This window comes from Chiloscyllium punctatum, chromosome 14 (genome assembly GCF_047496795.1).
Source record: "Chiloscyllium punctatum isolate Juve2018m chromosome 14, sChiPun1.3, whole genome shotgun sequence".
Taxonomy (NCBI): domain Eukaryota; kingdom Metazoa; phylum Chordata; class Chondrichthyes; order Orectolobiformes; family Hemiscylliidae; genus Chiloscyllium; species Chiloscyllium punctatum.
The window spans coordinates 12429383-12442340 of NC_092752.1; the positions used below are offsets into that span (position 1 = coordinate 12429383).

At 39.5% G+C, this 12958-nt stretch overlaps 1 protein-coding gene across 4 annotated transcripts in view; it reads left to right on the forward strand.

Annotated features, from left to right (window-relative positions):
- aimp1a (aminoacyl tRNA synthetase complex interacting multifunctional protein 1a) overlaps positions 1-12958 on the forward strand; it is a 66578-nt gene that overhangs the window by 30318 nt on the left and 23302 nt on the right. For all 4 annotated transcript variants that reach the window (XM_072583902.1, XM_072583901.1, XM_072583900.1 and 1 more), the window contains exon 3: positions 12044-12157. In XM_072583902.1, coding sequence (XP_072440003.1) covers positions 12044-12157 — 114 coding nt within the window. The remainder of the gene's footprint in view (positions 1-12043; positions 12158-12958) is intronic.

A 12958-nucleotide genomic window follows, 5' to 3' on the forward strand; every position in this document is an offset into this window, starting at 1 on the left:
ACTGTATTTATAATTACCTCATTTTAAAACTCGGAGGAAAACATGACTTTAGTGTTTTGCTCTTTTCATTTCCAGTTAGGCTGCAACGAGAGGGTTGTTTTCTGTACTGGAATCCATACTGTAGGAGAGATGTGATTGTACTGGAGAGGGTGTGGAGGAGATTTATCAGACTGGAGCATTTTAGTTATGAAGAGATTGTAAAAAAGGGTTGTTTGCCTTGGAACAGAGGAGACTGGGAGGGGGGAGCAGGATAGGACATGATTGAGATGTATAAAATTATAGGGGACAAAGGGTCGACAGGAAAAGACTTTTCCCTCTGGTAGAGGAATCAATGACCAGGGGCACAGGTTTAATGTAAGGAACAGGAAGTTTAGAGGGATGTGAGGAAAATCTTTTCTCATCCAGGTGGTGGTGGGAAATTGGAATTTACTGTCTCTAAGAATGATAGTGACAGAAACCCTCAAGATTTAAAAGTATTTAGGTGTGCATTTGCAATGCCAAAGCATTTGAGGATAAAGGCAACTGCTGGGAAATGGGATTACATACTTAGGTGGTGGTTTTTGACCAACGCAGACTTAATGAGCTGAAGGGCCTTTCTCTTTTGCAGTAAACCTCCATGGGTCTAGTTCCACCCCTTCCACTTCGTCTAATGATGCATCGCAGCCTGTTCAAACATGCTATGATACAACTGTGGAATAGGTGGGACTTGAACCCAGACCTATGGCCAAGAGGTTGGGATACTAAGATTGCTTGAACATGCAATTTGACCTGTCCTTAAAATAGATGACTGACATTGAGAGTGCATATTATCTGCATATAACTTGCAACTGAGAGAATTATTCACTTAAAACTACAAGATCATTCATATTAAAATAATGAAAAATGTGTGTTCATAAAGATAAAACAAAGGAAATACATATGAAAGACTAACTTCCAAACAAACAGTTTCATTATTGTTTTGTTATGTGGGTTCACGTTAGAAATAAGTAGAAACATAAGATGTTAAAAAAGGAAATGGTCAGCAGAATTGCTTCCTGATCCTACATTGAGGACAATGCTTCAGAACAACAGATAAAAACACAATCTTGTTGACTCTAAATTTATATTAGGCAAATGACCCTACATCAAGTTTCTATAATGTATTTTTTGTCACTACTGAGTTGATTGAAAGGAATTAAGATGTCAGTAGTGTGTCTAAGATTATTCAATTAATGAATGTATACAGAAACATTTGTTCAAATTGTGACTTAAAATGCACTTTTATGTCAACTTGGCTTGTATACTCATCAATATTTGTTGTTAGGCAAATTGATTCTACTTTCAGGACAAAGTATACTTTTTTGTTATGGTAAATTATTGGATGCTTGTTTTCAACTGGTGTAATCTAATGAACTCGTAAAATAACTCAAGATTTTGAGTTAATTGATATGTTCAAAGAACATTGAAGTTTCTCTGTTTCCTTCTGATGTATGTTTTTCAACAATATCTCCAACTAAAACATATTTTGGCTACAATATTGAATCTCTTTGGCCAAAAGCAGTGAATAATATATTTAATATCTATAAGTCTCATGAAAATGGTTGATTTAAACTTAATTGGTTCTTTAAAAATTGCAGTGATTACATGCTCAGTTATAACCAATTAAGCTGTGACATTTTATCTACTGAGCATTTTGGTAATACAAATGGATAAGGTGAATCATTCATATCGTTCACAATCAGCTTCTTATAATTAACAGCAAAATTTGTTAAATACCATGGTGGTTCATTGGTCCATCATGCTTGTGCATTCCTATGTTTAAATATATAGCAACCCAGCTATTGACAGCATACATTAGTTTGCAGACAAACATAATGACAAGCAAGATTGGCTACTGTATCTCTTGAGAATCAAAATAAGCAAAATTCAAAAAGCTTACTTGAACAAGCCTGTTACTTGTCAAAAGTAGAGGCCAAAGAGAGACCTATATAGAGTGCCTTGGAACGTTCTTCTGTTGGGAAGATTTGCTGTCTTTGTTCTAGACTAGTGTTATTTTCCTTGCATGGAAAATGATTTTTTTTTTACTTCTTCAGGAGATGTGGGCTTCTTAGGCTGGGCCAGCTATTGTTGCTCATCCCTAATTGTTTTTGAGAACTTGAGAGGGTTTTCCTAATATGGTGGGGTGGTAGGAACTGGGGAAGCAGGTCAGCATGTGAGGAGAGAGTAGAGTTTAGTAGGATGAATATGGCTGCAGGGTGGTCAGAACTGTGAACTAAACTACTAGGCTATAAGGTTTATAGGATGGAGTAACATTAATGATTAGAAACAGAATCACTTCCATGTTGAAGGAAAATGAAATGAGGGCAAAGCACCAATGGAGACCTATGGCTGGAATTGAGGAACCATAAAGGAACTAAAATCACTGTTGGTATCACATGATAGTGGCTTGGAAGTATAAATGCTGAAATTAGACAACTCTTTAGCAAGGCAGAGTGGTAATAATGGGGGATTTTAATCTTGACAGGCAGAGAGAGAGAGAGAGAGACGTGCACAGAAAGTTGTGAATTTCTAGAATATGTCCAGAATAGTTCTCTATGGCAATATGTCTTGGATATGGCAAGGAAATACATAATATTGGATCTAGTAATGAGCCTGATTTAATTAGTGACCTCGCTGTTTGTGAGCATTTGTAAAATAGTGATCATAACATGATTGTATTTCATGTAGTGTTTGTAAGAGATAAGACCATAAGGGTTAGGAGCAGAAATTAGGCCATTCAGGCCATCGAGTCTGCTCGATCATTCAATCATGATTGATAAATTCCTCAATCCCTTTCTCCCCATAACCTTGACAGTGAAGAATCTATCTATCTCAGTCTTAAATATACTGAATGACCTGGCCTCCGCAGCCTTCTGTGGCAGTGAATTCCAGAGATTCACCCCTTTCTGGCTGAAGAAGTTTCTCCTTATGTCTGTTCTAAAAGGTCTTCCCTTTACTCTAAGGCTGTGCCCTTCGGTCCTAGTTTCTCCTCCCAATGGAAACATCTTCCCAGCATCCACTCTGTCCAGGCCATTCAGTATTCTGTATGTTTCAATTAGATCCCCCCCTCATCCTTCTAAACTCCATTAAGTACAGACCCAGAATCCTCAAACATTCCTCCCATGTTAAGCCTTTCACTCCTGGAACCGTTCTCGTGAACCTCCTCTGAACACACTCCAGGGCCAGTATATATTCTTCCTGAGGCATGGGGCCAAAAATTGCACACAATACTCCAAATGTGGTCTGATCAGAGCTTTGCAACCTCAGAAGTACATCCCTGCTTTTATATTCAAGTCCTCTCAAAATAATTGCCGTCATAACTACTGATTAAACCTAAAGAAGAACAGGGGGCCCATGCGGACGTTTTTTTGGGCTCTGCTGATGCCTCAGCCAAATATATGTACAAGATTGAAAAATGCACAGGCCTGTATATGACAAGGATAAATTCGAATCTGTGTTTGTAAATGTGGACATATGTATGGCATGATCAAATGTACAGACCATCAAATCATTTTATGAATAAAGTATATTTTTGAAATAAAAAAAAACTACTGATTAAACCTGCAAGTTTACCTTGAGAGTATCCTGGACTAGAACTTCCAAGTCTCTTTTCACTTCAGCCTTCTGAATTTTCTCCCTATTTAGAAAATGGTCTATGCCTTTATTCTTCCTATCAAAGTTCATAACCTTACACTTTCCCATGTTGTCCACTATCTGCCATTTCTTTGCCTGCTCTCCTAAGCTGTCCAAATCCTTCTGCAGTGTCCCTATCTCCTCAATGCTACCTGTCCCTCTTTCTACCTTTGTATTGTCTGCAAATGTAGCCAGAATGCCCTCAGTTCCTTTATCTCGATCATTAGTTTATAATTTGAAAAGTTTTGGTCCCAGCACTGAACCTTGCGGCTTTCATCCTGAGCAGAGATTGGACACTTGAATTTCGGATTTAAGTAAGGCAGGCTTTAATAGGATGAGGCAGAAACTGTCTATTAGTAAATTGGGAAACTCTGCTAATAAGTGGAACAGCTGAGGAACAGTGGAGGTTATTCAAAGAAACATTCAATGTTTTTCCTAAGGAGTTTGTACCCATGAGAAGGAAAAGCACCACCTCGCAAAAAAAAAACATGGATATTTAAGGAGGTGAGGGACGGCAGGAAATTAAAAGAAAGGGCTTATAAAAATGCAAAGAACAGCACAGATCCCACATAATGGGACAAATACAAAAACCAACAAAAGGCCATAAAGCAGCCTGTAAGAATGGCTAAAAATGATTATGAAAGGAAACTGGCAAGAGACACAAGACAATAAGTAGAGATTTTATAGTTGCATGAAGTGAAAGTGGCTGGTTAAAGATATTATTGGTCCACTGAAGGCTGACAGTGAGGATATTCTCAGTGACCATGAAGAAATAGCAGACATGCTGACGATTTCTTTCCTTCAGTGTTCACAGTAGAAAAGGAGGATAGCTTTCTGGAAGCCGGAAGGAAATTCAGAGGATCAAGGACAAGATCTAAATAAAACTAGCTTAACTAAGTCATCAATAGTGAGGCAATTAATGGAACTGAAGTATGACAAGTCCTCAGGACCTGATCCACCATGGATGTTAAAGGAGATAGGAGAGCACACTGTTGATGCCCTAACCATAATCTCTCAGTTCCGGGGATTCAGGGTTTGTACCTCTGGATTGGAAGTTTGTTCATGTCACTCTTCTCTTGAAGAGGGGTGACAGAGGGAAACCAGGGAATTGCAGATCAGTTTAGCCTGACATTTGTGGTGGGGAAATTGTTGGAAATTGTTTATAATCATAGGATAACTGATTAATGGAAATTTTGACATGATCAGGGAGAGTTAGCATGGATCCATGAAAGTTGGTCATGTCTGATAAGCTCATTGGATTCATTTTGAAGACAAGGTTCTGGGTGTAGGTTTGTTTGCTGAGCTGGAAGGTTCATTTTCAGCTGTTTAGTCACCATACTAGGTAACATCTTCAATGAGTCTCTGGACGAAGCATTGCTGATGTTTCCTGCTTTCTATTTATATGTTTGGATTTCTTTGGGTTGGTGATGTCATTTCCTATGGTGATGTCATTTCCTCAGGAGATAGTAAATGGGGTCTAAGTCAGTGTGTTTGTTGATAGAGTTCCAGTTGAAATGCCATGCTTCTAGGAATTCTCGTGTGTATCTCTGTTTGGCTTGTCCTAGGATGTTGTCCCAGTCGAAGTGGTGTCCTTCCTTATCTGTATGTGAGGATAATAGTGAAAGAGGGTTATGTCGTTTTGTGGCTAGTTTTCTGCCTGTTTGTCCAATGTAGCGTTTGTTACTATTCTTGCACGGTATTTTGTAAATGGCATTAGTTTTGCTTGTTGTCTGTATAGGGTCTTTCAAGTTCATGAGCTGTTGTTTTAGTGTGTTGGTGGGTTTGAGGGCTACAATCGTGCCAAGGGGTCTGAGTAGCCTGGCAAGGTAGCCCATGGTATATAGACTTCCAGAAAGCTTTTAATAAAATCCCACCCTGTTGGCTAAAATGGAACTGAGGGCAAACTACTGACACTGACATGGATAGAAAATTAGTTGATTTGGAAGAATGGGTAAGTACTCAGCTTGGCAGGACATGACCAGTGGTGTTCAACAGAGATCTGTGTTGGGGCCTCAGTTATTCACAATATTCATTAATGACTTGGACAATTGCCTTAAGTCAAATATCCAAATTTGCTGACAACACAAAATTGGGGAGCATTGTAGATAGTGTTGTTAACAGTATAAAATTACAGTAGGATATTGATAGATTGAATGTATTGGCAAATTTGCGGCAGATGGATTTTGACATAAGCAAGTGTGAGCTTACCCATTTTATACTGAGAAAGGATAGATCAGGGTATTGTTTTTAGAAGGCACAAAATTAAATGTGCTGAATGTCCAACGAGATTTAGGAGTTCAGGGATTCTTTAAAATGCTACAGACAGGTTCAGAAAATAGTCATGAAGGCTAATAGAAAGCTGACCTTCATATCTAAAGCTGAAAATGTGTTGCTGGAAAAGCGCAGCAGGTCAGCACATTTCCAGCAACACATTTTCAGCTCTGATCTCCAGCATCTGCAGTCCTCACTTTCCCTTCATATCTAAAGGGCTGGAGTATAGGAATGTAGCTGTTATGCTGCACTTAAACAAAACTCTAGTTAGACCCCACTCTGAGTACTGAGAGCAGATCTGGGCACCAGCTCTTTGGGAAGTATGTTTTGGCCCTGGAGGCATTTCAGCTCAGGATTTACAAGGATGATACCTGGACTTTAAAAGTTACTAAGAGAGATGAACAAACTAGGCTTTTATTCTCTAGAATGTAGAAGATTAGGTTAGATTAGATTAGATTACTTACAGTGTGGAAACAGGCCCTTCGGCCCAACAAGTCCACACCGACCCGCCAAAGCGCAACCCACCCAGACCCATTCCCCTACATTTACTCCTTCATCTAACATTACGGGCAATTTAACTTGGCCAATTCACCTAACCTGCACATTTTTTGGACTGTGGGAGGAAACCGGATCACCCGGAGGAAACCCACACAGACACAGGGAGAACGTGCAAACTCCACACAGAGAGTCGCCTGAGGCAGGAATTGAACCCGGGACTCTGGCGCTGTGAGGCAGCAGTGCTAACCACTATGCCACCGTGGGTTAAAGGGTGATCTAATTGAGGTCTTCAGGATATTAACAGGGACAGACAGGGTAGACAAATATAAACTGTTTGCACTGAATGAAGGTTCTAGAACCAGAGGCATAGTCTAAAATTAGGGCCAGGGAATTCAGGAGAGATGTCAGAAAGCATTTCTACACTAGAACAGTGGAGGCTTACAACTATCTTCCTCAACTGGTGCTTGATGCTAATTCAATTGTTACATTTTAAATCTGAGACAAAGTTTTATTAAACAAGGTATCAAGGAATATAGGCCCAAGACATGAATTAGGCAACAGATTAGTGTGATCTTATTGAATGGTGGAGCAGGCTTGAGGAGCTGAATGGCCTACTCCTGTTCCTGTGTTTCTAGAAAGTGGTGCCAACCTGCCTCCTTGAACTGTTGAAATCCATTTGCCATGGCTGCACCAGAATGCCATTAGGGAGGGATTTGACCTGGCAACACTTCAGGAATAATGATACGGTTCCAACTCAGGATGGTGAGTGGTTTGAAGGGGAAACTTTCAGGTGGTGCTGTTCCTGTACATTTGCTGCCCTTGACCTTCTAGATGAAAACTTTGTGAATTTCTGCATTGAATCTTATAAATGGTGTGCACTGCTGCTACTGGGCATTGCTGGTGGAGTCAGTGTTTTTCAAAGTCATGCTAATCAAGTGAGCTATTGATGATTAGATTAGATTCCCTACAGTGTGGAAACAGGCCCTTCGGCCCAACCAGTCCACACCGACCCTCCGAAGAGTAACCCATCCAGACCCATTTCACTCTGACTAATGCACCTAACACTATGGGCAATTTAGCATGGCCAATTAACCTGACCTGCACATCTTTGGACTGTGGGAGGAAACCCACACAGACACTGGGAGAATGTACAAATTCCACACAGACAGTCACCCGAGGCTGGAATCGAGCCTGGGACCCTGGTGCTGTGAGGCTGCAGTGCTAATCACTGTGCCACTGTGCTGCCCTACCTGGATGGTGTCAAGTTTTTCAGATTTGCACTCCTCTGGGCAAGTGGGAAGTGTTCCTTCACAATCCTGACTTAGAGTTGTACAGCATGGAAACAGCCATTGGTGCAACTAGTCCATGCCAACCATGTTCTCAAACTAAACTAGTGTCACCTTTTGGTGAAGAGCCTCTGGGGAATCAGGACGTGAGTTACTAGCTGCAGTATTCCTAGCCTCTGACCTGCCCATGTAGCCACAGTATTTATATTGCTATCCATTTGAGATTCTGGTCAGTGGAAATCCCAGCATGTTGATAGTAGGGTTAATTCAATGATGGTTATTCCATTGAATGTCAACAAGTGACATGAGAGATTTTGAGACAAAACTTGTCAGCGATTGCCTGAAATGTATTGGCAATGATCTTGTTCTTGAGTGAAGCAGCAGCAATATTCTTGGAAATTATTGCCATTTCCTTTCTCAGTCCTGGGTCCATTTTAGACCCTAGCAACTCATTTACATTTGCTTCTAAAGTCACTAGGTTTGAATCTACCGATTAATGCCTGTCTATTGCAGTTCATGACTGTGCAGGCTAGCATCTCTAAGCCAGCCAAGATTGTTATAAAATCACACTGGTGACCAGATCACTCAAAATAAAAATCAACGCAGTGAAAAGTATGCTTTTTATGCCTGGATGTATATGGAATGCCATTACAGAATGTTCTGAATATTCATAAAAGCTAACAAGTTGATCCTGTTGCATCAATGAGCTTCAACTTTGCATTCAGGTCTAGAAAATTGGAACAATTTATCCTTGTTTAAGTTCATTGAAAAATCCATTCATAGGAGCATAAAGGATTGCTACTTTTGGTAAGGCAGAGATTGCATGCGCTGAACTGTGAAATAAAAAATGAGAGATTTTTTAACACCATCATATTCTGTCAATAAGATGAACTGAATAGTCAGGGTGATGGGAGCCTGAGGACTAACTGAAATTGCAAAGGAGTTAAGCTGGTAACAGGAAATAGAAAATTTGTAAGGGCAACTAGAAGACACAAGAAACAAAGTCGATCATAGAGTATACCTCAAATGCAAAATGATGTCAAAGACAAGGTTAATGCACGCAATCAGGTAGATGATCTAAAGGTAAACATAGAGGTAAATGGCAATGATAATTGACTGTGTGGTGATCAGAACCAGGAACAGAATAGGTAAGGCTATTCAATGTTTAGGAAGGACAGACAAAATGTCAAAGGAAGTAGGGTTGCGCTGATAATAAGGGATAATAGCAGTACGTTAGGAAGGGAGGATCTCTGATCAGACAAACAATGTGTGGAATCTTTTTGGATGAAACTAAGAAACAGCAAGGGGCAGCAGATAGTGGTTACAGTTACTTACAGGCCACCAAATAGTAGTGCTGGTGTGGGGTATGGTAGAACTCAGGAGATGAGTGAAGTTTGTAGCATGTGCAATCTGCAAATAGGCTGGGTACAGCAATTGAGCACTAAACCTGTGGAGGTTGAGTTACTGGAGTGCTTTAGCCATGGTTTTCTAGAGCAGCATGTTGAGGAGCCAACTAGAGGATAGCCTATTTTGGATTTAGTATTATGTAATAAAAAAATGGGTCAGTTAATATTATTGTGAAAGGATCCTTAGGGATGAGTGCCCACAATATGATAGAATTTCACATTATACCTGAAACTAAGGTAGCTCAATCTATAGCAAGGGTGTTAGTTTTGAATGTGAAATTATGAAAGCATGAGGCACAAATTGGCTAAGCTTGTTTGGGAAAATATATTAAAAGGCATAAGTTTACCTAGGCAATAAGCAGGCTTTGAAGAAAGCCAATTGCTCACTCCTTTAAGGTGTAAAAATACTAAAAGGTCAGCAAGCCATAGTGACAAAGGAAGTTAAGTACTTTATAAGATTAAAGGGAAAGGCTTGTATAATAGCTACTAATAATAAATCAGAAGATTGGAAAGTTTCTATAATACAGCAAATGAGAACCAAGAAACTGATAGGGAAATGAAAAATGGAATGCATGCAGTTGACCACTATCATTAAAAAAAAGACTAGAATCTAGAATCCTAAAAGTGTGGAAACAGGCCCTTCGGCCCAACAAGCGAGCACCTATCCTCCGAACAGTATCCCACCCGAACCCATTCCTCTACGTTTAATCCTGACTAATGCATCTAACCTACACATCCCTAAGCAATATGGACAATTTAGCCCACGACCAGTTTACCTAACCTGCACATCTTTGGATTGTGGGAGGAAACTGGAGCACCTGGAGGACACACACCAACATAGGGGGAATGTTCAAACTCCACATACTCGCCCGAGGCTGCGTTTGAACCTGGGTCCCTGGTGCTGTGAGGCAGCAGTGCTAACCATTGAGCCACTGTGCTGCCCTTGTAAAAGCTCCTACAGTTACGTTAAAAGGAAAGATGAGTTAGGAGAGTTTATATTGGGGAATAGAGAAATGGAAGAGAAGCGATGGATTACTTGGTGTCTGTTTTTCCTGTGGGTAATAGAAGACGTTTTCCAGAATTAGAGATTCAAGTGACTGGGGAGGATGAGGAAAATACGGAAAATATAAAAAGATGTACTGAAGAAACTATTGGGATTGAAAGTTGTAAAGTCCACAGGACCTGATGGTCCACCTCCCAGAAGTTGAAGATGATGACTGACTGTAATAAAGGCATTGAAGTCATCTTCCAAAAATTCCTTTGATTTTGAAAGGTTTCCAGCAGATTAGAATCGCACAAATATTGTCAACGTTTATCAAAGGAGCAAGGAAGAATACAGGGGACTGCCAACATAGGAAAACAACCTTGTGTCAGTTGTAGAGACAATGCTAGAATCTATCATAAAGGTTCTGATAAACGGACACTTGGACAAAAATGATGGAAAAGAGTGTTTGAGAACATTGTTGGAGATTTTGTTGAGGACAATGCTAATAAAGTTGATAAAGGGGAGTTGAAGGATGTAGTATATTTGGATTTTCACATGGCTTTTGAAATGTCCCCCACAGGAAGTTGGCTAGCAAACTTTAAAGTACATGGTAGAGGAGGTAATGTACTGTCATTGGCTAGCACGTAGAAAACTTAGAAATGGAATAAATGGGAGATTCTCATTGGCAGACTATATTGGGTGGGGTACTGCTCCAACTGTTCACAATAAATATCAATGATTTGGATATGGGGACCAAATGCAATATTTTCAAATTTGCCGATGATGTAAAGTTAAGCAGAAATTTATATTGTGAGGAAGAAGTAAACTTTTTCTGGAGGATTTTGACAAGGTTACTGATTGGAGAAGAACATACAATCTAATGTAGAAAAATGTGAGGTTTTTCACTTTGGTAGGAAGAACAGATGTGCAGAGTATTCCTTGAATGAGATATTGGAAATTGTAGATATGTAAAGAGACTTGAGGGTCCTTTTCAATAAGTTGATGAAGGCTAACATGTAGCTGTAGCAAGCTATTAGGAAGGCAAATGGAATGTCAACTTTTATTATAAGATTTGAGTGCAAGAGTAGTGAAGTCTTGTGACAGTTGCATAGGAGCTTGGATAAACTGCACCTGGAGTGCTCTGCACTTTTGGTCTCTTTACCTCAGGTAAGGTATTATTACCATTGAGGGGTGCAACAAAGATTGTTTCTGGGATGGCGGGACTGTATTGTGAAAGAGATTGGGCAAACTGGGCCCAAATTCTTTTGAATTTTGAAGAATGAGAGGTTGTCTGAATGAAACTTACAAAACACTTAAAAGGGATACACAGAATAGATGCTGACAAGATATTTCCCCTGGTAGGGAAACGTAGAACCAGGGGCACATAATTTAGAAACAAGGGAGATGCCATTTAGGACCAAGATGAGGAGAATATTTTTCACTCCAAAGATTGTGAACCATTCTGATTCTCTTCCCCACAGGACTGTGAGAGCTCAATTTTTGAATACATTTAAAATAGAGTTTGATTACAAATGGCATAAAGAGTTATGGGGATGGGTTGGATAAAGGCATTGAAGTGTTCAGGAAGCCATGATTTCAAGGCAGAGCAGGCTGCATGGCCTTCTCTTGTTCCTGTGCTTTTATGATGAAGTATATTAGACATTGCCTTCCCCTTTGGCACCTGGATAACTATCTGTGTTACCTTGACTGTTGCCTATGTGGAATTAGTTTGCATCTCTTCAGTCTGCATTTAATGGACATATGTTCTTGAAAAATCCAGTTGCCATACATTTGTGCACATACTTTACATTCAGAAGTTATCTTGTGTGAATTGTCTGTTGATTTCTGAAATGGATTGAAACTTTTTCTGAAAGGTTACGTTGGTGTTAGTGGTTTGCACATATCAAACATGCCCCATTTAAAATTTTGTGCCTCTGTTAATTCAGTCCTGCAGGCTTCCCAAAGAGAAGAAAAGAGACTTCGGGTTGAAAATGCAAAGTTGAAGAAGGAAATCGAGGATTTAAAACAAAATCTCATTGAAGCAGAAATCCGTAATGGAGGTAGGCCTTTATACCACTAAGGAAGTTATAAATATAAGCAGTACATGCATTTGAATGGTAACTGAATGATGAAAATCCACTTTGGTTAACTGATACTTAATGAATAATATGTCCTGTTTATATTTTGTTTGCAAAATCACCATGATCACCTGGAGCTTACTTGATTGCCTTTGGAGAGAAATTTCCTAAAGCCTGTTTACTACTTTGGTCTTTGCTTGTGGCTTTTCCCAGGAGATGTGATGGTTATGTGAGATAGCATGATGAGAGAAGTTACAGCCTTGCAAAATGTGACTAGCTGAATGAGCAAACTGATCTTTAATAAAAGCAATGGGCTGAAAATACCAAACAGGCCTGGCAGCATCTGTGGACAGAGAAACAGAATTAATATTTGAGATTGCAACCTTTAATCAGAAGGTGATGTTTTCCTGTCCTTTTTACAGATGTTCCTATGTAAATAGTATTTCTATTTCAGAGCAGGTTGGTTTGCAAGAGACTACAATAATCAGATTCTTCAGAGCTGTTTGTTCAAAACTTGTCCATTCTGAATGAGTCTTTACTAATGAATAAGATTCAAGTTATAGCAAAAGTACTGTTCACTTTCTCCCTCACTCAGACTTAACTGGACATGAAAGAAATGCCATGATGTAAATTATAGAAATGTTGACTTAAGTTTTTGTTTTTTTGGGCTTATCAGAAACTTGCTACAAAGAGAAAAGCAAAATACTGATTTTTGCTATTTCATTTAAGTTGTGAATTTCTCATAGCCTCAGTGTCCATTTTATTAATTCTGTTAAATTCCTT